This window comes from Sinocyclocheilus rhinocerous, unplaced genomic scaffold (assembly GCF_001515625.1).
Source record: "Sinocyclocheilus rhinocerous isolate Xijiao unplaced genomic scaffold, SAMN03320098_v1.1 scaffold1043, whole genome shotgun sequence".
Classification (NCBI taxonomy): Eukaryota; Metazoa; Chordata; class Actinopteri; order Cypriniformes; family Cyprinidae; genus Sinocyclocheilus; species Sinocyclocheilus rhinocerous.
In genome coordinates this window covers 1,931,508-1,956,865 of record NW_015642610.1, presented here as the reverse complement: position 1 = coordinate 1,956,865, position 25,358 = coordinate 1,931,508, and the positions used below count along the sequence as shown (strand labels likewise).

At 39.2% G+C, this 25,358-nt stretch overlaps 1 protein-coding gene across 1 annotated transcript in view; it reads right to left on the bottom strand.

Annotated features, from left to right (window-relative positions):
- Nucleotides 1-10,710: 10,710 nt before the first annotated feature.
- The window catches only part of LOC107756257 (breast cancer anti-estrogen resistance protein 1-like), a 45,782-nt gene continuing 31,134 nt past the window's right edge, over nt 10,711-25,358 (bottom strand). The window contains exons 4-6 of the mRNA XM_016573286.1: nt 24,741-24,931; nt 20,228-20,313; nt 10,711-10,823 (exon numbers count right to left, since the gene is read on the bottom strand). Coding sequence (XP_016428772.1) covers nt 10,711-10,823; nt 20,228-20,313; nt 24,741-24,931 — 390 coding nt within the window. The remainder of the gene's footprint in view (nt 10,824-20,227; nt 20,314-24,740; nt 24,932-25,358) is intronic.

Here is a 25,358-nt window from a genome sequence, read left to right as displayed (position 1 = left end):
AAACAATAAGATCAATAAGTTGTGGTTTGATGCAAAAGTTGTGTCTAGATAATACTCAGGCAAAGACAGGTTATTTTCAATATGCTTTGCAGTGCAGCAAATATTTGTAGGAATAGTCTATATTTTAAACTATTCTAGGGATCAAGTTTTTTTTATCCTGATAACAGTAGAAACAACTTAAAATACGCCATAATTTTTGCTCATACAAATACATCAATCGAAACTGTAAAGTCTACTTTTATTTGTGTACACTCACATTAACAACAAAACGCTGTGCTTTAGTAAAATAAAGAAAACAAACAGGATGTGCTTTCTGCCGTCTCTGTCTCCGTGCACTGGAGCGCGGCACAAAAATGAACCCGAACTCTGCGTATGTAAGCAAGATGCCTCATATGAGAAATACATAGAAAGCTCGAAATGTCTACTCTAAAACGAAACAATTCAAATCGAAAATGGTGCATTTCTCTCTGAAGGCGTGTCCACTGTACTGCAGAGATGGCGAGTCAGAATCATCAACTTCCTTTGCAGCCGACACAGACTCAGAAAACACTAGTTTATTAATAAACAATTAAACTCCTTGCTATTTTTCCTGACATATTCATAGTCATTAATACTTTTGCTTAATTAATACTTTTAGACTAGCTATATTAAAAGGCTCATTATGGTTTAGTATATATTTAAGTAATTCAATTAATATAAATGTGTGATCAGTCGAATAATGGCTTAAATGAACTACTAGAAAAATCTTTAGTCGGGGCTTTAATCCAGTTCTCTTTTCTTCTATAACTCTTCCAGCTGCTGAAGGCACACTCACTGCTGCTGCCACTGCTGGGGACACTGAACACTGTGCGAGTCAGTCCTGACAGTTATGGTAGCGTGGTCTTGTGTTGTTTCCATCAGCGCAGAACATCTTTTCCATCACCTTAACTGATGAATGTCTAAAATATAAGAAGTAGAAGCCTAAAACAGCGCGATGGTTGGCCTGCGTGTGAGCTATAAATTGGCCCGAAGCCCAGCCCTAGGTCCGTAAATAAGTTGGGCCCCATCGGGCTCGAGCTAAAATGCAGGGCTCTAGCAGACAGTGATTTCTGTGTGTGACAGGACAGATGGGAAGCACATGTGGGTGGACAGGCTTGATTTCTGTGATAGTCTTTCCATCCTTGCACATAGTCTGGAGGTAAAAACCCTCTCTTCTTCTATGTTTCTCTCCAGTCTCACTCTTCACTTACATGGTCTGAGTGGGATGACTGTGTATTTGCTATGGGCAAAACAGACTAAGCTTTGAAGGTGAATGTATTCAGGCTTTAAAGCCCCCACCCCGACCATCATTTTCCCACTATCCTCTGCAGCAGCCCAAATTCAGCTTTTGTAGTGATTTTTAAATCATTGCTTTTATTCCAGTGCCTTTTAAAGGTCAAGTCAAATTCAACATTTTATTTAAAAGAGATGTTTGTGTACATTATCTATTGGTCATGGCAGAAGATGATGAAGAAGAGCACTATAACTAAGCATATATCCAGACGTGCAGTGCACTTTATGCATTTTAAAGAGCATATTTGGGATTGCAGTGGTAGAGCGTTCTCCACAACCTAACAATCACAACCAACCCGCAAGATCTGGAACGGCTCCATTTCAAATTACATTTGTGCCATTAGCTGATTTGCATAATTCCTTTAGTGAACTGGAAATTTAAACAATGCATGCAAAGTGTATAAATAAAAGCAGCCTTCATTTGGCACAATACAGTAACAATGGTAATATTATAGCTGTTTTCCATTTTAATATTTTTAAAATGTAATTTATTTCTCTGATGGCAAAGCTGAATTTTCAGGAGTAATATTCCAGTATTCAGTGTCACATGATCCTTCAGAAATCATTCTAATAATGCTGATTTGGAAAACGGTTGTGCTGCTTAATATTTTGTGGAAACTGTGATTTTTTTTTTTATTCTTTAATGAATAGAACAGTGTTCTGAACAGCGTTCATTATATGAAATAGGAGTATTTTGTAACATTATACATTTTACACAAACTTTTTCCAAATTCCCAATTATGCATACAGTATCAAATTTAATAATTGAATATATGTTTAATAATCCAGCCATGGTCTAGCCAAAATGAAACAACCCAGTGTCATTTAAAATATCATTTAAATATCAGAATTGGACTACTGGCACATTTTTAAATGGTCATGACAGGCGTCACTGCCTACACCCTAAATCAGCATTCTTCATCTCTCATTTGCGTAAAGTTGGGCACTTCTCAAATTTTTGATACTCACACTGCTTACTCTGCTCTGATAGCAGTCCCACAATCCACCACAAAAGCATGTTGCTCCCATAGAGACTGTACTGCCTGTGATCGCGTACAGTTTGTGGATTCCTTCCATTTTGCCAGCATTGTTTATGTACAGTCATATGGGAGGGTGTCTGTCAACAATGCTGTAATATTCTTTTAGGTTTCATGTTTGTGGAATGGAACAGCTTTGCAAATGTAAAGCCTGTAATTAACGTCTCTGTTTGGTGAATGAAACCAAGCAGGAAATTGAGTTATCCTAAGCTCTCATGTTTAGCCTACTGAAAAGGTCCAGTTCAGGTGCAGGATAAGGACATGATAACATTTGCTTTTCTATATCCTCTTCCAAATTCTCTAGCGGGCCTGGCAGACCATGAACAAGCTTACTTGGCCTACCTTTAGCCACTGCTGGCATGCTCACTCTCCCATGCTTAAGGCTGCGAGCACTTATTATAAGGCAGTTAGATACGGTGGAGGTGAGGTATGTCATCTGGAATAATTTCACACTTAAATGTATTCCAAAGCAGAGTACCATGTGTGCCCACTAAATCAAGTCTTTGGCTGCCCACACTACAAATTGGTCATAAGTCCACTGTAATACAGACCATGTGAGGCCCAAAGTCCCTTGGCATTCTTCAAACTGCCCCTTCTGTAAGCTTGCCTAAGCGAATAGTAGGGAAAAAATAGCAGAACACACTGACCAAAGTGCTTCACAACAGGAGTGCTGCCTAAATGGTTTTCCTGTATGAAAAGGCCTGTAGAATGAAGAAATGTGACAAAATACATTTCAGGTTGTTGAGTGCTACCCCAAGTTAGACCTTACAATTTCCATAAAATATTATCTAATAGCTGTTAAAGAAAAAAAGGTTGTTTTTTTTTGTCATCTAACCTATAACAACACATTTCAACATCCAGTCTAATACAGTCTAGATCAATATTTTATATATTATAAAGACTAAGACATGGACAAAGATCTTATACTGACCACTGTGTGTGAAATCTGCACTAATGTGTGACCATTGCTAATTTTTGAGGTGGGTCAGTTACATACAGTATAAGAATGTCTGTGACTGTCAAGTTCTTAGAAATGTCCTCTTTTTATTCATGTTGGTTTCAGCAGTTTTGAAAAACCTTTATACCATTTTATAGGAACATATTAATTTAATTACTCTTAAATGTCATCTGGTGTAGTAAGTAATACCATATTTTCTTTACAACTTTAGTACATACAAGTACATATCTTAATCATTTAAAAAATTTGAAATGTTACGTTTTAAATATATTTAAAATTAATAATTAATTAATAAATATCATGATGTTTTGGGCGAGTTGCACCACATGATATTTTACAACCTGAACTAACCTTGCCCTGTCATAAAAAGTCAAATTCTAGAATTTTTTAGAGACCTGTTGACCTTGACACACAGTCATGAAGGTCCACAGAGGTCCTCTTTATGATGTAATTTCCTGTTCCATGAATATTCATGTTTGTTGGGCCACATAACTTTGTTGGTCGAACCACATGACAATTGACTTGCAAACATTTTTCAAATATTATAAGGCAGTTTTGTTCAAATGTTTTGTACTCCTAATAAAAAAAAAAATGTTTGTAAAACTACATTATTAACAAAATACTGATTAATTCACTGATTAATAAAAGTTTTTCCAAATATTATTAATATCATTCTTTTCATGACAATTTTCTTCATTATGATATAATGTATTCTACAACTGTCCTCATATCATATCAACTTCATATAATCTCATATCAACTTTATGGCTAAAATAAATCAAAATAAATTTAATTCAGAAATAAAAAATTACTTTATCATAGTAGATGTGTATTCAAGTCATTGTATGTATGAAAATAATTTTTATGTATTTTTAATTAATGAATTGGGCCAGGAAATGAGTGCCACATCACTGACCTGGTTTGGAAAAGATTTCTGATGAATTAAGGCATTAGAGGTTTCCAAATGTATTTTTGGATGTCCAGTGTAATCCAAAGGAATATATCAGCCTCACCACATTATACAGGGCTCAGAGGGCAATTTCTGCTTTACCAGAACCTGTTGTTAAATCCTTGTATTCATAGCACATTCAAAGCTGGATTCAGTCCTTGGTTGTTCTGTGGTCTTGGTCTGACGGCTGTCCCTCAAAGCCACATAGACTTTGTTATTATTCCATTCACCTTGAGCTGCTCCAATGCATTCCAAACACAGAGACCCCCCGAAATGTGCTTAGACCAGCAAAACCCTCCTGTAACAAGCAGGTGTGAGGATCCTTCCAGCCTACTTTCGTCCATCACCTGCACCCTGCCTCTCAGCTTGTTGCCGAGTTGTTTTCTTCTTCTCTGGCTTCCTGTAGAGCGCCCCCGGGTCCAGAATCAGCCAGCTGTTCAAACACCTGCACAGGATGAGGCAGACCTTCAGTGCAGTCTTAGCCCTTCATAATGACGCTCAGCTGTTCCACCACACCAGCCATTGCTGCTGTTTCAACCTATCAAGGTGATGTCAATAGTAATCGGAGGAATTTGTATGGAAAGTGTGGTTCTTGCAAACATACATTTTTTGTTTAGACAGACACTGCAAAGTATATTATTACCATATTAACAGTGTAGTGAAGAGCTACCTGATACTGTTAGGGCTAGCTTGAATCGCAGTGAACCAGGTGTGTCGGTCAGAACACCACAGAGGGAAGTATTAGTTGAAGACAAGACATCATACTGTCCAGGACCTCGTCTAGGCTGAGGGGGGTTCAGGCTTCGAAGGGTCGCATGTGGACGAGTGTGGGCTGTGATGCTGGATGTCACACTGTCTCTCATGAGCTGTAACTCACTCATCATTCGGTCTATGACAATGACCACTCGCTGCTCCTCGACAGCTGCCGACTCTGGAGGGTAGTCGGAGGAAGGCCATGGCGGAGGGGGCAGCTGTCGGTCACCCCCCTCTTCCTCTGGCACTAACAAGTCATCTGGTAATGGAAGGGGGGGCATTGGCCATCGCTCAAAGGATTGATCGCGCTGCGCTGCTCCTTGCTCTCTGGCTGAGGCCGATAGTTCAAGCGGTTCCCTTCTAGTGTCATAAGGTGAGGCAGAACTGTACGGCATGCTCTCTCTGTGTAGCCCGCTTGGCTCAGCTCCCTCCTCAGTGTAGGGCATAGGGGTAGGTGGCCATCCTAGGCTTGTGTCATCATAGCTCTCCTCAGAGCTTGGTGAATAATCGTCATGTGCCTCGGGGGGTCTACTCCACTTCACATGAGGCTGTGAGCTCCGATTCTCCTCTCTAGGCGGGTGTGGTGCTGGGCTGACACGTGATGGGCCACGTATCTTTGGTCGCACTGCACTGACCTCATAATCCTTCAGATAGGATGGCTGTCTTAACTGACGTTTGGGCCGAGTGGAGGGGGCCCACGATGCTTCATCACTCTGTTGCATACTCCCAGCACAACTACGATCCGGCTCGAAGGACCACAAATGTAGCGAAGAGCTACCTGATACTGTTAGGGCTAGCTTGAATCGCAGTGAACCAGGTGTGTCGGTCAGAACACCACAGAGGGAAGTATTAGTTTGAACAGGTTTATTTTCACAGATGCGATATGATCAACTCAGAGGGGGAGTCAGCCTTTACATGCACATCAGTCTGTGTCTACTAACAAGATGTGGAACAAGAAGCTGAGGACTGCAGTGGACACAAAGTGGTTTAGGTGATAGAGACGAGGATGGACTCTGGGAACACTGCAAATGAGCATACACGGGTTGCTGAGAATGATGGGAGGCGTGAGCCAGTTAGAGGGGAAACTTAAGCACAGTCTTTAAAGAATCTTGTCTTCTTGAGAGGGCTGGGTGCTTATCAGTTGAAGCATGAAATGTATGATTGTGGTGGAGGGTGTGGTTTCTCTGAAAGAAACAAAAGCAATATAATGAAACCACCATTACAAGTATTATTATTCATATACAACTATAGGCTGCTCCCCTCTTCCAGTAACATAATGATGTATAAACCCTTGGTATAACATATAACCACATAACTTATAGCATTATAAACATTATAACTCCGAACATTGTGAATAAACAGATATGTTACAAGAATAGCATGTAGATAATAGCATTACCATGCAACATCGGACAGCTAATAACTGCGTCATCATTGATAAAGCAAGCATCAATCAGTTAACGAGGATTCGTACTCACTCGTATAGGACGCACTCAACACAAGATACATTCAAACTGAGGCTGATATGAACAATGATGCATGTCTCCAGCACTCGTTTATGCAGAAAACCTGATCACTAGCAGCGGCGGAGGCAGTCTGCCGATCTCCGAGTAATGAACAGTGTCTCTTCCGGCTATCCGCGTTACATAATAAAAGTCCCCATTCTGGCTAGCGCGACAGCGCTCTGACACGCCCTCTATCGCCTTTTGCACAAACAGCATCTAAAATGTAAGCAATGTGCACTGTAAATAATATCCTGTTATTTTCATTAAGCGATTTGCTGTACTAAAATAACCTAAATCTCTTTTTTTTATTTTAGAAATGTACTTTTGCAGAAATTTTATATTTTAGATGCTGTCACTCATGAAAAATGGGGGCAAAAACAAAAGTGTTGCGTTTATAATTTTGTTCAGTGTATATTAAACGTATTAGTGTAGATCAAAATGTACAAAAATGTATGTGTAAACATATGTACAAATATCTAAAAATAAATTGTTTTAAAGATCTACGGACTCTGCCTGCACGAGGGCTTCTGAATCCAGACTATGGAAGAGAACAGTGAGGAATGCAAAAACAGTGGACCATTTCCGGAGTTGGCATCCTTTCAATGCTTTTAATGTCGTTTTTATACTGTCAATCTGCAGATTTTTCAGGGACTTTTCTGCAGTTTACATCATTATGTCAGTAGCCTTTTATGATTGAGCCATTGAATTATTTATTCAACCAAGTTGTTCAAGAATGAAACCCTGTGTTGCTCAGAGACAGACAACAATTGATTCCGCTTATACTTTATTTTGAAATATTTTTGTTGGTGGAGGGAACAAAAAAAAAGTCAAACTGGCAATATTGTGTCTAAAATGTAAGTTACACAGTATTATAGTATTAACCTTTTTTATCTGACTGTTGTATAGAAGCAATACCACATCTGTGATGGTACTGATATTATGTTCTGTTTTCATTGTTTTCTTTCTCTCTCAACTCTACAGTTTTGACCAGGTGCGACTTATAACAGGAATGAAAATGTAAGTATAAAACAAACATAAATTATAGTGGCATTCATTATAAACAACCTTTGTTATAAACGCCAAGCCTAAACAAATTTATTTAAAGCAAAAATATGACTACTTTGCTCATTCTGCACAGATTCAGTGACTTACTGTATATTCCAGAAAATACAGTATTTATACAGTGGGTATAGAAAAGAATCACCCCCTTTAAAATAACAGAATCACTGAGTTGGAAAAAGGATCACCCCCCCTCCTAAAAATGACTTGTAAACTCAATCAGGTGTAGCTAATCACCTTCTCAACGGCACACAAAGCCATTTGACTTTCAACTGTGATCAGCTGTGGTCATTTTGATTGGCTCAGCATGAAAAGAGCTTTCCTGGACTCGTTCATTCCTGGGTAGTGCGACTGAAGCAAAAAATCAACTATGGGTGGCGAGGCACTGTCAAAAGATCACCGGGATAAAGCTGTACAACAATATCACAAATTCTCCACAAATGTGGCTTGTATGGGAGGGTTGCAAGAAAAAAAGCCACTGCTTAAGAAAGGCCACATGCAGTCACGACTGAGCTTTGCCAAAAGCACCTTGAAGATTCAGAGGCAGATGAGACTAAAATCGAATTAATTGGCCTCAACACCAAACAATATGTCTGGCGGAAATCCAATACAGCTCACCATCCAAATAACAGCATTCCTACAGTAAAGCATGGAGGTGGTAATATCCTGTTATGGGGGTTTCTCTGCAGCAGGGACTGGAGCACTTTTAGGATAGAAAGAAAAATGGATGGGGCAAAATCATAGGTCTTCAACCCTGCTCCTGGGAACTCACTGTCCTGCAAAGTTCAGCTCCAACCCTAATCAAACACACCTGAACCAGATAATCATGGTCTTCAGGATCACGTGTAAAGTCACAGGCCAGGTGTGCTGAAGCAGGTTGGAAATAAACTTTGCAGGACAGTGGGTCCCCAGGAGCAGGGTTGAAGACCTGTGGGCAAAATAAAAAAAGCACACAGCAAAACTGAGCACACAGTGGTTGAAGGAGAAAAAGGTGAATGTCCTTGCATGGCCTAGTCAGAGCCCAGACTTAAACCCCACTGAAAATCTGTGGAATTACTTGAAGACTGCAGTCCAAAAATGGTCACCATCAAATCTAACTGAACTTGCGCAGTTCTGCAAAGAAGAATGGGCAAATACTGCAAAGTTTAATGTGCAAAGTTAGTAGAGATGCATGTAATTGAAGCAAAAGGTGGTTCAACAAAATACTGACACAAGGGGGTGATCCTTTTTTCAACTCAGTGATTCTGTTTTTCTTTTTTTTTTCTCTGCCATGTTGGTTTTATGTCTTTAACTTGGATGTTATAAGTTGCTCTGAGTAAATCAAGCTGGATAAAACAAAAACTGTGTTCGTCTTCATTTCAGGCTGCAAAGCAACAAAATGTGATTATTTTAAAGGGGGTGATACTATTCTATACCCACTATATATTTTAGTATCATAACACTCGATGAGGGGTTTCATTTGGAGACATCCAGGCAGAGAATTACACTATAGCAAATAAATAAATAATCAACCATTCATTAATGCATCAACCAAATGGAGAAAACAATTTCCGCTCATACACCCATCATCTCTCACCCCTGACTCACCTCACCCTTCAGTCTCAATCCATGTGAGTCATGCTGTGGTATTGAGGCCTTCCTGTGTGTCTGCTTCTGGCCCAAATTATTATTGTCTTGGTGATGTAGTGAAAATTGGAAGACGCTGAGCCTCAGGCTCCCTGTGGATTTCCTCAGCTGTAACCCTAAGGATGGAAAAGCCAGACCTACATTAACCCCTTGCAATTCCCCATCTCCTCCTCTGTTCCAAAGCCAGGGACTTCAGAGAGGTCCTACATTATTCATGTCCTATTGAAATGATTTACCTGCGACCAAACATAATGAATTCTGATGCTGTTGAGAATTCTAACTAGCCGAGGTACTAAACCTGAGGAACGATAAAAGGTTATGCTCCTTCTATGTCAATATTATGATGGTTAATTTCTTAGGAACATTTTCATACATTAAGGAATAGTTCACAAAAAAAAAATGGAAATGTTATTTGCTCACGCTACTGTTGCTTAGATATTTTGAAGAACTGTTCCAGTATTATTTTACACCAAGTCAGTGTGGTGTAAAATAATACTGGACCCCAATATGATGACTTTTAATAGTATGAAGAACAACAAAAAAAGTAGACTGTAGACTGAAGTAGACTGACTGAAATAGTATTTTCTTGTAAAACTTACTTCAATAGCCTTTGTTTTATTTACAGCTTTGGAAAATAATTTTTTACATCCCTCCGACACAGTTCCTGACAGAAGACCCAACCAACCTACAATGCTCACCACGAGGGAGAAGGCCATGGACAGCGATAGCGCGGAGAGAAGCTCTGCCCACTGCACCATGGCTGAGGGTGAGCTTACAAGGGATCTGGGACTGCTGGATTTTGAAGGGGACCTAATAGACTGGGAGGCAGATATATATGCGGACATGCCCATTCTCCTCCCACCTTCCTCGGACTTACCAATCTGCCCTGAACTGTCTGCCAGCCCTTTCATTCCCCTGTCTGACGCGCTCCCGGGGCTGGGAGTCGTGATTTGGTGTGTGTGGGCAGCGCACACCAGCCCTGAGAGCCCGGAGACTCAGAAATGCCCCCTCCCCCTCCCGCTCGTGCCTCCTCCCCCGCTGTCGTCTGGCAGCCACTCTGCTCACCCTCAGCCCACCATCTGTTCGGTGCGAGCACCGCGGGTCTGCCAGTCTCCATTGTCAGTGTGGCTGGAGAATCCCTGGCCTCCTCCTCTAGCCTCTGAGTCCCAGTCTCCGCCTCGGCCCGTCAACCCACTGTCTCCTCCCTGGCTCCTCCCTCCGTTGTCTCCACCCTGGACTCTGTTTGCCGTCCTCCTCCCGGGTGTCCGTCTACCACCCGAACCTCCTCCTGAGTTCCCCTCCATCCCTCCCTTTGTTGTTCAAAAAGGGAGGCGAACTGTCACGCACCTGGACTGTCTGTGTGTATGTTTTCCTCCCCATGTGCTCTCAGTGACCCAGTTTCTGTCTCTCGTTGATTGTGTTCATGTGATTCAGGTGTGTCGTGTTAATTGTCCTTTACCCCATGTATTTAAGTCCCAGTCTGTGCGTTCTGTCTTTGTCGGGTCTAAATCATCATGTTCGTGTGTCACCAGCCATTCCTTGTTGTGAATATCCCGTGTGTTTGGATTTATTAAAAACTGTTGCTTTGATCCACGTCTCCACGTTCGTTCTCTCCGACACAGTTCCTGACAATAAGAGTCGAATGAGACCATAAAATAAAGGAAGTTATATATCATTTTTTTCACACATATTTCATGCTCCCTATCTCAGAAGGCCAGGACTAGTAAAATTCATGCTCTGGGTAGAGAAATGAGCTTCAGAGATATTGGGAAAAGGACCCATCAAAAAAACCGCCCTCAGAAAGCGAGGCTTTGAGGAGGGGGAATGCTGGTCAGGTAACCTCACATGGGGTGCCCCTTTCTGCCTGAGAAGGGATGCACATACCAAAAACTTCCTCAAGAGTGGAAGACATCCATCATTCGCCCCAGTGCCATTATAAACAACCCAGACCCAGCCATGGAGAACCCCAAATGGTGTACCACCTCTAGTCTGACAAGATAGATGATCCAGCTTCTTGGAATAGGCGTCCGGTGAAGAGCAGACAAAGCAGCCCATCTGCTGGTGGATTAAGACAAGACTGCATGATTTATTTTAATATTTAGACCTGCATACACAAAGTGTTATTAGCCATTTGGAGGGCATGCCCCACTGGCACATTAAGTAATTGCTACTAAATGGCTGTGTATAATGAAAAATCTCACAGCGCTAAAGCAAATCACCTCCCTGTTGCTAAGTAATCACCATCAAACACTTTTGCATGCGGCTGTATTCGGCGTTTAGGTTGCAATGGGGGTTGTCGGATTTACATAATTACATTTGCTGGATTTCACTTACAGTTTTAAACCGTCAATGAGAACAAATGGAGAAGAAGATATGTGCAGTTAAACTCTAGCATGCAGGTCTTTGAAACGGAAGATGAATAGTTGAACAGGAGCACAGATTGTATGAATTGCATGATTTCCACAACCAGCTTCATTCACATCAAACAGCAGGATGCGACGGCTCGGATGCCACGTTGAGAAGGGAAAAAGGTTTGTTGTGGGCCTCTATGTGCTGTGAGGAGGGATAGGATGGAGCTGAACCTTGAAAATGCCTGGAGTGCCTGCCATTAAAATAGATCAACAGGCATAGCAAATGGTTCCAACTATCAGTGAGTGAAACTGAAGACACTTACAGTAGCAGCATCCCCTTCACGTCTGCTTCTATCTACACTATAAAAAACAACCAAATTTGGGTTGGTTTTTTGCCCAGCTGCTGGGTGAATATTGGACCGACCACATTTTGGACTAACCTGACCCATTATTAACATAACGGTTGATTTTACCCATTCATTTTTACAATAATAATTAAAATTAAGTTTACTGTATAAAAAAAATGCTTTTTCAGTAATAATAATGTTAATATACCAAATTACTAAATTCTGTTTAACGTTTAAAATATTCCGACAGAAAACCACAGGTGGTAATGAAAAAGCCAAATGATGAATCAAAGTTCACCAAGTAACTTTTCCACAGGTAAATAATAAGGTAAGTACTAATATATGGTGTCATACACATACAGAACACCATCATGGTAACACATGACACTAATATAATGCAATAAACATTAATTTAACAATGTCATGTTGTAACACCCCTGTGGACTGTTTGTTGTGGTTTCTTCCCCTTTTGTTGGTTTAGCCCGTTCAATCATTAGTTAATTATCCTCAGTGTGCTCACCTGTCTGCCCCTCGTTATCTGCCCTATAAGTTCCTGTCTCGTGTATTCTAGTATTGTCGGTTATTGTGAATGTTACCCTGAGTGTGTGTCTCATCTACCCGTATCTGCCTTGTTGTCTCTACATTAAACATCCTTATTTGAATCCTTGTCGTCCTCGTCATCCTGCCTGCCTCCACACACCTTGACCGTGACACATGTAATGTAAAACAACAACAACAAAACCTAATGCTGATAAGAAAAGACTAAGAAACATAATTTTTAATGATAAACTACTGATATTGTGTGATTTTTTTTTCTTCTATGCCCACTGTATATGAGTCCATCCAATGGATTCACACCCACATGGGTCACTTTGCACATAGCCACCCTCAAAGTAAAGACTGCTTGCATTATTTAGATATCATATTGAAAACAGAGGATGTGGTGTGTTGATTTTAAGGGATGGTGTTCACTTTGACGTGTGTCGTTTCAGAATGCATGTTGTACAACTCTTGAAACTCATGCCATGTGTGTCTGATACAGTAAGATAGCAGGTTCAGAATACATTAAAAGCCTACAGATAAGGACTATATTGTTTCTTTGTTCAGGTTGAAAAAGTGTTGGAAACAGTGTTGGAATCAGTGCACTGTGATATGGCTTCACCTATTGCAGGTTTGGTATCAAAGTTGCTATGCTGAAAGCGTTTTAATCAGGTTCAAATTTCAGTGGTATGATTCTTGGAAGTAATTTCGGAGTGTTAAATGGGTCATATGATGCTATTTAAATTTTTCCTTTCTCTTTGAAGTGTTACAAGCTCTTGGTGCATAAAGAAGATCTGTAAAGTTGCAAAGACTAAAGTCTCAAATCCAAAGAGATATTCTTTAAAAATAAAAAATAAAAAAATATATACACACACACACACACACACACACTGATCAACTAAACCTACTTATCAGGCTCAGAGACCAGCTAGACCAGAAAATCAAATCAAATATACCATACCATATATATATTTATACATATATATATGGTATGTGTGTGTGTGTGTGTGTGTGTGTGTGTGTTATATTTGTCTTTTCTTTTACAGATCATCCTTATGATTTTGCCTGCAGGGGGTTTGAGGAGCATTAACTGATGTTAAGCTAGCCATGAGCTGAAACACCTGCTCCCTGTGTATGGCATATAAATGAGCTCTCTCTTTCTGCTGAAGCCACAGGACCCCTTGGCAAGAGGCAAACTAAACGAATGATGTGTGTCATTGACATTTTTCATACACATCACTGTAAACCGCTGTGCCAGTTTGTCTTTATTGTTCAGGGAATTGCCACTGAGCCATGACAAGATGGAGAAGCAGAGAAGAAAAGGAAGAAGTCTAACAAAAAAAAAAGAAAAGAAAAAGAAAACAGCTACTTGGCTTGCAGGTCTAGCTGGTCTCCCAACATGACAAAGTAGGTTTAGCTGGTCACTTATCCAGTGTCTTAGCTGATAAGTACCCAAATCCTTATAAAACCAGCAAACCAAACCAGCTGAGACCAGGCAAGGCTGGATTTAGTGTTTTCATCCAGATGTGGAGTACATGTATAACAAATCCAATGGTCGTCCTGTTTGAATGTAGTGTTGCAGCTGACTTTGCCTGTTCACTCTACAGCCTTTGAAAGTTCAGTTAGTGCCATTCGGCATTTTAGGAGTATGTAGGACATTAGGACATTTTTACATTTTTAAAGTAAAGAGAACTTCAGAGGAGAAGGCTGTTACTGAAAGTTCCTGGGAAACAAGCCCTGAAATGGTTGGTTTTCTATGAATGCTCGCAAGTGTACAGAATGCACTGACACTCAGGTGAATAAAGGGTGGATTGATATGGATTTGTAATCCTGCAGCAGCTGTATCCTCCTTCTCTCATCCCTGCTCACAGGATGGAAAACCCAAACTTGCATGAGGGGATCATTATAGATCCTAAACACTTGAGCTTCTTTACCCATCCCCCCATCCCCCTCATCCCCCAAAAGGCTTTTTATAATGAACTGGATTTTCTCCATGTGGAGGTTTAGACTCAGAACAGACACCTTATCTGTCAGACAAGATCAAAGGATGAACTCGGGTTCAAAACTTACTGAGCTCGACCTTAGTATCCAGTATTTAATTAGGTCCTAATTGGCACACGGCTAAACAGACCCACTGAGCAGGTGTAAACAAGATGGAATACGATCCATGTAGCAGCAGGCGAATATCAGAGTCGAAAAATACAGGCAGGATAGTACTGGACAGACGGAAAATCATAGTATGGTTAAAGTGAAATTACAATAAAGAGTTTCACTTTTACAAACAGTCATTAAAGTTTATTTCTAAAAGCTCATGCACATCTATTTGTCACACTTAATGAATTAAGGAGCATTACTGTTCTTTCCATTTGTTTCCTCTTTCTAAAACACTTCACTGTCACATACCTGCTTCAACAGGATGATACCAGTAATTTAACATCCATTGGGATGATCAAAAATTTAATTATAAACCAGATAAATTATAAACCATCACGCAGAGGGTGGTCGTTGTATATGACAGTGACCAATAGTGTTACAACACTCCCCAGTCTCCCCTATTATAATGCTGTAATGTGAGATGAACACATGTCACATGTGGGCTGAAAAAGGTTGGCTGGCTAATTAGCAAGTATTCGCTTCGCTATGCCTGGACTATCACAAATTCGTTCCCATAAGACTGGAAAATGCTATTTGTTGAGAAGTGGTCTGGTGTTTCACAGCTCTTAGGTCTTCATTCTCTGTGTAAATCAGTGTTGTTATTGTTAACTAAATTTAAAATGATTAAAAATTTTTGAAAATTACTTTTTCAGTAATTATTGCTGAAATAAAATAAAAGATGAAATGATTAAACTTTAAACACTTGCATGAAAATTACAAATGTTTTATTATAAATAAAAATATTTTAAAAAACAGAACAGAATTACAAAAAATTAAAATGAAAACTGAAAGTATAAAACAAAAGCTAATTTAAAATACTATTATAGTTTATACAGTAAATAACATTAAAATAACACTGGTGTAAATCAGTCTCTATGAGCTTGGTAGCATCACTGAGGTGTTTTAGCAGTTTGATCATCTAGCAGAGGTGAAAGGTTAAAAGCCCTCTTGCTTTCTGTTTACGGCTATCGGTATAATACAAGACGGTGATCTATTTAGAGGGCGTGAATAAACATCATCCATTGTCCTGACAAGGCTTAATGCAGGCCAGTCTCTTTCCTCAGTCTCTGGCTTGGGCTGAGGGAATGCTTTGAAGGCATACTTTTTATTATGATTTGAAATGGAAATATTGCTTTCATGAGGGATGAGCTAGTGCATTACTCAGCAAAAGTGGACAAAATAAGTTTTTATTTGAATTAGGCCAGTCCATTTATTAGTTTTTGTGTTTAGGTAGTACTTTGGCATGGTTTCAACAGCTCTTTGGAGATTGTCCTGAGAAAGTGATCTGCATGCCAGCAGTCGAGCTATGCACTTTCTTTCATCAAAAGAGGGGAAAAAACATCATGCGAGACACATTTAGAAGGAAATTTTGATTACCATCAATAATGGATTAAAGACCCATATGTTCACATTTCAATAATGTAGCTGGCTTAAAATTTTAAATAAACAGAATAGCAAGTGATAAACTGCAAGCAGCTTTACTCCTGAAACTTTAGAAGGGAATGCCATTTAGAAAGAATCGTACAGAAGTCATCATTAAAAAGTATTTGTCTCTTAGGTTTAAGAAAATGAATTTGAACTGAGGTATAAAACAGCATAGAATTTGAATATAAGGAAGTAGAATTAAAACGAATGAAAATTCAGCTGACTTTTTTTAATTAGATGAGTAAAGCTTGTCAAGACTTGACAAAGACTTGTGAAGGCAATAGCGATGCATGGATGGATGGAACAATTTCCCAGAATGCATGGCCTATGTTGAATTTCATTCAATTACAATTCAGTGAATTCATTTTTCATTCCATTTCATTCTTCTGTGGGGTGTGGCCAATTCAGTTCAATTCAAATTCACACTCATAGAAAGGAAACAATTCTTCAGTTCTGAATTTTGCACAACCCTGCATCAAGAGAAATTGTTTTGTTTTAAATTAAATAAAAGTACATTTTTTCAAAGAAATGTGATTAGAAGTGGCCATTTATTTGAACAATAATTTTTTTTTATTAATAACCATTTCATTTAATTCGTACCAGATAAATATGGGAATCTTAAAACTTGTATGAGAGACGATGTACAAAAATAGAGTTTCAGGCATTGAATCAAAATTTATTACAACACACCCTGGACTCTTCTACCTGTACTGTGATGTTGTAATACTAGTACAGTACAGTTTTATTCAATTATATGTTTCATTCCCTCCTCAAAAGACATGTGCACTAAAGGAAGTCTGAAGCTCTTGTTCCCTGAGGGATTTCTTTCTCCTCTTGCTCCGTCAACACATTCATTTATTTGAAACCTTGTGACACTGTAGCCTGAAATATCATGAGCTAATGAGTTTATTCACAACACTCCACTGCTCGTCATTGAATAATTTATTGTAAATGTGTCAGATAAGCACCTTGACTGGACAAGCATATCATTTTTCCAGATAGTAAGCAGATTCACTTCACTTGCTGTCTGTTTTGCTGATGCTGGTGCTGTAGCATTTTGCTTGGAATAAAGACAGAAATTCCTGCTGCCACTTTCCAGCCCAGCATATTTCAAATGTCCGTTTTGCAGCTAATCAGCTGTAAAATTATTCACAGGATGAAGGATTTTCTGAAGAAGCAGTGTCAGAACATCTTTTGATTTCACTCATACAAGCTCAGTGTGTGCCTGCAGCAGCTGTAGGGATTCTTTTTTGAAATTCTTTCCAGTCACGTTTGTATGCAAAGGAAGGATAAGTCTGAAGGTTTAAAGGGTTGAGTGGTAGTTGGACTTAAACTCCTTGTACCAGTTGTCTTTCTTAACCCAACACTTGAAAAGAAGGATTAGAGCATAGGCGTTCATCTGGCTTTTAAACTGCTTCACACATCACAGTCACGTTGCCTTACACTTAGCTTTGACCTTGCAAGTGCTTTCAAATGTCTGCTTTGAGAGTTAGTGGAGCAGACAGGGTGGTCCCGGCTTCACTCTCAGACGAACATGTGACCGCAGCCACATGACCTGTGAACATGCGATTGTTGTTGCCCACTAGAATTATTGTCGGTTTAAGGAATAAAGCTGTGCTGCTCTTTCTTCTTCCTTGAGAAGCAGTGTATTTTCAACCTAGATATGTTTTGTGGATAACCTTTTCTTATAGTTACATGTACTTACTATAGTAATAACAGTAAATTATGCATAAATACAAGTAAATAACCCGAAACTGAACCCTAACCTTAACCTTAGTAAGTTAATTGAAATTACTCCGTACTTATTTTGTGTAATTACACTGTAACACAAAAAAACCTTAAAAAGTCTAAAGTCCCGTTCAGACCGAGGATGATAACGATAATAATTAAGATACAGGTTTAAAAATCACACCACAGCTGTAACAATAACGGCATAGAGGAATGATATCATTGGAATCGATTTTAGAAAGATTTTTTTCCAGCTGATGAATGATAAAAACATTGACACCCAATCTAAATCCATCCTGCTTTAAAGAGCGTGAGCATTCATAGTGACATAAAACATAAGGGCAGCGCATGCTTATAGTAAACAGAATGTTATTGTGTATTGGTGTGGATACTAATATAGTTATCGTTATAGTTATCTTTGTAGTTATCGTTCTTAGTGTGAACATGCCTTAAAGGCATAAAGGAGGCACAAAGTAAAAAATGTTAGACTGTTAACTATCCTGATATCATAATGAAAGATGTATATATATATATAGAACAGAAAATCACGTAGGTGTGGTTAACTCTTAACTTTTATAAAGAATATCTCTTTGGATTTGAGACTTTAGTCTTTGCAACTTTACAGATCTTCTTTATGCACCAAGAGCTTGTAACACTCTAAAGAGAAAGGAAAAAATGAAATCGCATCATATGACCCCTTTAAGTAAGTGTTATTATTTTCAAAAAGTCATGTGGTCCAATGAACATGCAGAAAAAAACTAAACAAAACAGGAAATGACACCATAGAGAGAAATCCCTGCAGACCCACATGTCTGTGTGTTAAGGTCAGTAAGTCTTTTAAAATATCTGATCATTTGAATTTTATGCCATGTCAATGTTAGTTCAGGTTGTAAAATGTCATCTTGTGTGACTTCCTAAAAGCTTGATATTTGTACACAAAACTTTTGACCTTGAAAAATATATTTTATTTCTTTTTTTTTAAAGTGAACTTTAAAAAATGAATAGATTTGTACACTTGCATGTACTCAAAGTATAAAGAGAATATGTTATTACTTTTTACTTGATTGTTACATCACATGATGGATCACACATGGATAGTTCACCCAAAAATAGGGCTGATTACAATTTCTAATCGGATTAATTTGCACCCTTTCTGTGTGATTAATTGCGATTAATCGCACACTTATCATGAAATTACGCGTACACCATTTATCTTGTTTAACACATTCATTTTATCATTATTTACTATATCCAGCAAAGTAAACCAAAAGATTGAAGGGTGATTGTTATAATACTGTATTTTCTGCAAGCTTATTTCGAGATTAATTTAGATGTCTTTTCAAAAAAAGGACAACTGGAGACTCCAAAAGAACCAAATGATATGATTTGGTTATGGAAATGGAATGATAAAAGTTCATATAATTGATACATTTGTATACACCAAAGCACACATAAAAAAAATACTGAAAAAACTTTTCAGAATGCATAGTGTATAGTATGTTTACAGTAAACAAGTTAAGTTGTGATACCGAACAGGACCACATGGAGATGCCAAAAAAACAATAAACCAACCGCCTTGAGCTGACTGCATATATCCACTACAGTAGGCTACATGGATCCATTCAGAATGACTAAACACAGCAACATGAAAACATTATCCTATAGAATGTGTGTGGAAACAACGTGAATGTACTGAAATGTGTCTTTGCATAAATACAATCTATGATCTGTGCGTCAAAGAGTGCTCATACACGGTTTGTTGCATCAATATATCAGAGTCACGCATGCTTACTGTACGCCTCCTGTACGTCCTCAACCACCAAAACTTTACTAGAGAGAAGCTGGTTTGCTTTATCCAGCTGAGAAAACGTAGTTTGCCTATCATACTGCGGTGGGATGTTTTGACGTTCTGTTCAGTCTGAATTTCACACAGCGCGATGCGTGAGGGCTCGCGCTCTTCAGAAATAATCACAGAATATGACAGAGCTCGATGAATAATTCACTAAAAACGCAACGTGAGTCTATATTCTCTTTGCCATCTCGGATGTAATCAGCCTGTTTTTCTTTACATTAGTTCTGTTTTGGACTGATTGTTTGAATACATTCGCTTACTGGATCATTGGACAATTTGTGTAACCAAACAGTTGATTGTGCTCATTGACCTCCAAGGAATGGAGGAAACAACAACAACAACAACAACAACAACAACAAAACTATGTAAGTCAATGTGGTCCAGGAACTGTTTGGTTACCCACATTCTTCAAAATATCTTCTTTTGTGTTTTGAAATTCATTGAGATTTGGAACAACTTGAGGGTGAGTAAATGATGACAGAATTTTAATTTTTAGGTGAACTACCCATTAAAGGTAAAACATGAAAATGTTAAGGTTTTTCAAAACCAAATGAACCCAACTTGAATACAAAGAGTACATTTCTAAGAACTTGTCCATGAGTGTGTTTTCTCCCCACCAGTAAATATCTTACTCTGTGTATCATGAATGGCTTGATTTCGATCCCGGTCCAGAGCAGCAGGTGATTCAGGAGATGGAGAATATTCACCCATGTGGTGCCTGAACCACAGGGTAGGGGAGATACACAGGCCCTTAACTGATCTGCCAATTATTCAGTCGTGATAGCCCAGCAGCAGGTGCATTTAGCTGGAATGAGAGAAACGGAAAGAGAGAGAGAGGAAAGCAGAAAGGGTTTGAGAGAGGCCCCTACCATTAGTTAACATCTCTACTTTTCCCTAGATCACTTGTTCTCTGTATTTTTATCAGCATGGTGGCTTTTCTCCTGTCAGATCTCCCATTTAATTCCCTTCGTCTCTATCGCTAGTCCTCAGATAGTTTCTCTTCTCTGTGGTAATCCATCCTATTCTACATGGTAATGGTCCATCAGTGGCGATCAATATTTCATACAGAAATAACCCAACTTGAGTGTTCTTGTCTAACCCGCCCTCCCCCAGCCCTGGGGTCATCAAAACTGTTATTTCAGGGAAAAGAGCCCTGAGCATGCATTAGGACATGGAGTAGAAGGGCCAGACATCAATCATTCATGATACACTGCTGCCTGCCAGGAGAAACAGAATGATTTATGCAACACTTGTTATGACACCTCGGTACAGTCGGGTCATTGTGCTGCGATGCTTCGTGACTTGCAATGATGGAGCAATGAGGCATTTTTAAACACCTCTGATGTCTGGCTTTGACTGAGATCAGATGGGCTTTCTTATGGTTAGAAATATGACATGCTGTACTCTGCCACATAACTACTTACAATTTTACGTAAGGACCTGGATTTTTTTGTGTTTGTTTTCCACATTCCAAGGACATTTAATTTTTTATTTATAATGTAGTATATTTTGTATATTTTTATTTTATTTATCAAGACCATATGTATGTATGTACAATATTTTTTAAACTGTTTTTACTTTTAGCACATATAAGGCATTTAAAAGAATATGCCGGATTTAATACTTAAGGTCAGTTGATATCATTTTTATTACCACAAAAATTATTTTAAGCTAATTTATGGATTTCAAAGTAAACATTTTATAAAAGCATGTTATTTCTTCTGTTAAAAGGATTATGTAATCTGTAATGTTCTCATTTTACAGTCATTTCAGGGTTTATGGTGTTACAGCAATTTTGTTTAGATATAAAATTGGATATAACTTCACATAAAAGGTTAGTATGTTATTTTTCCCCCACAAAATCATGTTGACATTGGTTTACATCTTGTGGCTATAATATTAAAAAAGTGATTATTTTAAGGTTTATGGATTGGCCATATTTATGGATATTTCATTGTAACCCTTTTTTTTTTTGAGGGAAATTAATTTTGATGGGAATCAAGTGGTCACAGATGCTTTTGACTTGCTTTTCAAAAGGTAATGCGTGAGCACAGAACCGCAAACTCTAGTCATTAAATGATTTCATGAGGTCTTTAAAGTTGAACCTTTGTCAGACCAGCATAAACCTTCCCTTACAACATTATCTGTACTAGTTGATGGCCATTAGGGAGTTTGCTCAGGGCATTTGGCAGGAATACTAGACCTTCCAGGAAAGCGTCTCTCACAGTTTGTGTGCTTCATCGCAAGGTAGCTCTAAAATAATAATGTTCTACCCAATGTGTATATCGTATGCATGTAAATACATAAAATATTGTGCATTGGGGTTGCCAGATCCACCTCCCTCCCTTTCACTCCCTGATAATAATACATAAACAAATCTCTGCTCACCTGCGGCCTTTAAGGGTGTTTTCACATCTGTAGATCAGTTGCTTTGTTCAGAAACGGGATTCCGCTCAAAGTTGTCATTCATCAGGATATATATAATATATTGTTGACAGAGTTTCTTTGCCTTCGTGCGGCACTGTTCAACCGACCGATTAAAGCCCATTTGTTTTAAGCGCTCGCTAAACACTTTATAAATTTCTGTGTTTTTGTGTGTTTTGGAGAGCTGTTCACCAATGTGTTTGTCTGACCAAATTTCAGTTAAACATTTCACTTCTTCCCTGCTCCAAGTTAGCCCACGGTTCATTTTGGGAGCCATTAGCAATACAATCTCTGCTGCTTTATGCAACTTTATGTAATTACCCATCATACATTGTGATACAGTCTGGTTTGTTGGTCCTTTGGGTCGGATTGCTTTCACACTTATAGCGAACCGCTCCAGAGTTCGTTTGCAATCGGGCCGAGACCTCCTCGTTCAGGCTGTCTCGGAGCAATTGTTTCGGTGCGGATCCGAGCGCGATTGCCGTGTTCACATATGCCTAAACGAACCGAACCAAGGGAGAAAACGCACCAGCTTCAGAAACAAACGCTCGGGTGTGAAAACACCCTAAAAGAGGAAGATAGTTTTCAAATGAGATCTTTCTGAGAATAGTGATCAGGGATATTTGGAGTTACACTTGTTGTATTAACTCCAGAAGATGTGATGTCACTCTCTTTCCCAGTGCCAGCTTGTAGCACCGGCTCACATCTGTCTTATACTTGGATTTCTCTGAGAAAGTTACTAAAGCAAGGATTTATTTATGTGAGTGTGTATATGTGGACAATTTGTGTGTAACCTTTTACCCCCATACTCTGTTCCAGACATTTCTTATGACCATATGTTTTGGTTCTTTTTTTGCAGTGGATTCCACCAGTTTTTGACAAAAAAATTAAATAAAAAATTCATCCACTTTCTAAATTCCAAGCACCACTATAAATATTGCACATATTTTTTTAGCTTTTATAACACATAATGGTTAGTAATAAATGTAACTTTAACTCACACACTGTATGTGATACATACAAGAATGACAACTCAAATTATGTGGCATGTTGAGTAGAGGTGTACTATTACTTTTTAAGGAGGGACCTGAGATATATCTACAGATTAGAATATCATAAGCAACTAAGCAACCACACAGAAACCCCATAGCAACATGCTTCAAACTAAAATACCTTACTGTTTTGCAGTTGAATACACTCACATTTTCTGAATAATAAAAAAAAGTCACATATTTGATTATAAATGAAAGTTCTACATTTTTAAGTATTAAAAGTATAAAATATATATGCCTTTCCAAGTCTCTAATCAGAGAGGATTAAAACAGCTCATGTCAAACACCTCCACAGGGCTTTTTGATGCAGCAGCCTTTTCTCTCTTTTTCAACATGTTCTTTCATGTATCTGAGGAGCACAGTGTCGGCGGCAGTTCTCTGCCACTTTCTGTCAAGTTTAGTCAAGAACTCTGCACAGACCGGTGCTGTCAAGGTCTTGGCTGTCTGACCATCGGCAGTGGAATTAATGACTACTCTGCAGCTGTTTGATGTCTATCTACTTTCAAGAGCTCACAAGATGTCATCTTCTGCCCCACATACGCAATCCTACCCTTAAATGATACTGGTCAGATCAAAGCTCTTCAGTTGTTAAAACAGACAAAGTTACAGCACAGAATGTGCCTTCCAGAAGAGCATGTTTTGTCCAGTGACTCAGAAACTTAACAAGTGTGACATGGTTTGCATACAAACAGCCACTCTGTGTCAATTGTGTGGCAGCTTGACACTATAGTTAGTGGTGTGAGTGTGTGGAGTAGTGAAAGTGTGTGTGTGTGTGTGTGTGCGCGCGCGCTGCTCTCCATAGTGGTGTGCGGTGATGTGGGTCTGACAGGCATGGACTGTAGCCCAGACCTCCCTGTGTAGGAGGCTTTGGGCAGTGCAGGCCTGATTAGGCAACATGAGGCAGGCTGAGTGTTGACATCATCCCCTTAATAACTCCTTCAGCGCTCAGACACACCACCCACATGCACACATGCTTCCTGCCGATCATTTCCGCATACGCCCTGGGATAATAAATGTGACACCTACAGCCAGAGTGCAGCTGATAGGACGACACCTGTCACCGATTTCCTTGCTACGGCTGATGCATACGCGTTATGCTGCTGACGTAGAACACGCATGCGCTGCGCCTTGTTTACGAGCAGAGGAAAGCACGCGCATGCACAAAAAGTATTATCATAGCTTCATAAAATTACGGTTGAATCACTGATGTCACATGGACTATTTTGTCTATGTTTTTGGTACATTTCTGGACTTTGAAAGTTTCATGACCTTTGCTGTCTATGGAGGGTCAGAGAGCTCTCAGATCTCATCATGAGTAAATAATGACATAATTTTCATTTTTGGGTGAACTATCCCTTTAAGATTTTATTGTTTGTGTAATTACTGCGTTTTATGCACCCTTCTCAGTTTTCACAGTGGCAATGCAATTTCTTCCAGAAATAACAAACACTTGGCCTCTGATTTAACTTGAGTCACGTTTTCGGGCTTAGACTTGTCAGAAGCACAGTCTTTATCTCATGCACATAAAACCAGTGTATCTTGTTCAATCCAAGACTGTCGAATAATCCCTCTTTCATTCCTCAGCTCTCCAAGTCAAACATGTCTGCCTCTCCGCAGCTTCGCTGAGGTGGCCTGGCTTCTTTGGGCCCTTTGTGTGTGTGGTCCTTACCAGGGAGGCAACCGCACGGCTTGAGTCCGTCCTCTGTGGCGGCCCGCGTGCTGCTTCTGGGACTCTCCGTGGCTCGCTCTCTCCTCTTGCCAGGCCGCCCCTCCCTTCTCAATGAGAGACGTCGACACCAGATATTTACACAAGGAACTGGTGGAATGCAGGGCTGTTGTAACTGTACGCTGTTCAAAACTCTGTTGAAATAATAGCCAGAGGTGTTTTGACTCATCAGAGAACCTGAGAAGTGTTCCTTTGATGTGGCTGTGAATGTCGTTCCGTTAAATCAGCCGTATAACGTTCCACTCTCTTGATTTGTTTAAAAGTGGTGACTGTTTGAGAGTCTATCCTGTGTTGATGTTTAACAGTGTATCTTACTTGTCACTTTACAGCTTTGTTTGATTTTGGCAATGAAACTAATATATGCAATTAGAACTTGCAAACAGTGGAAATGTGTGACACTAGTTGTTGTTATGCCCTACCATTAAAATTTTAGGGTTGGTAAGATTTTTTAATGTTTTTGAAATAAGTCTCTTATGCTCTCTAAGGCTGCATTTATTTGATTAGTGTGAAATATTACCATTACCATTTAAAATGTTTTTTTTATAATTGCAATATATATAT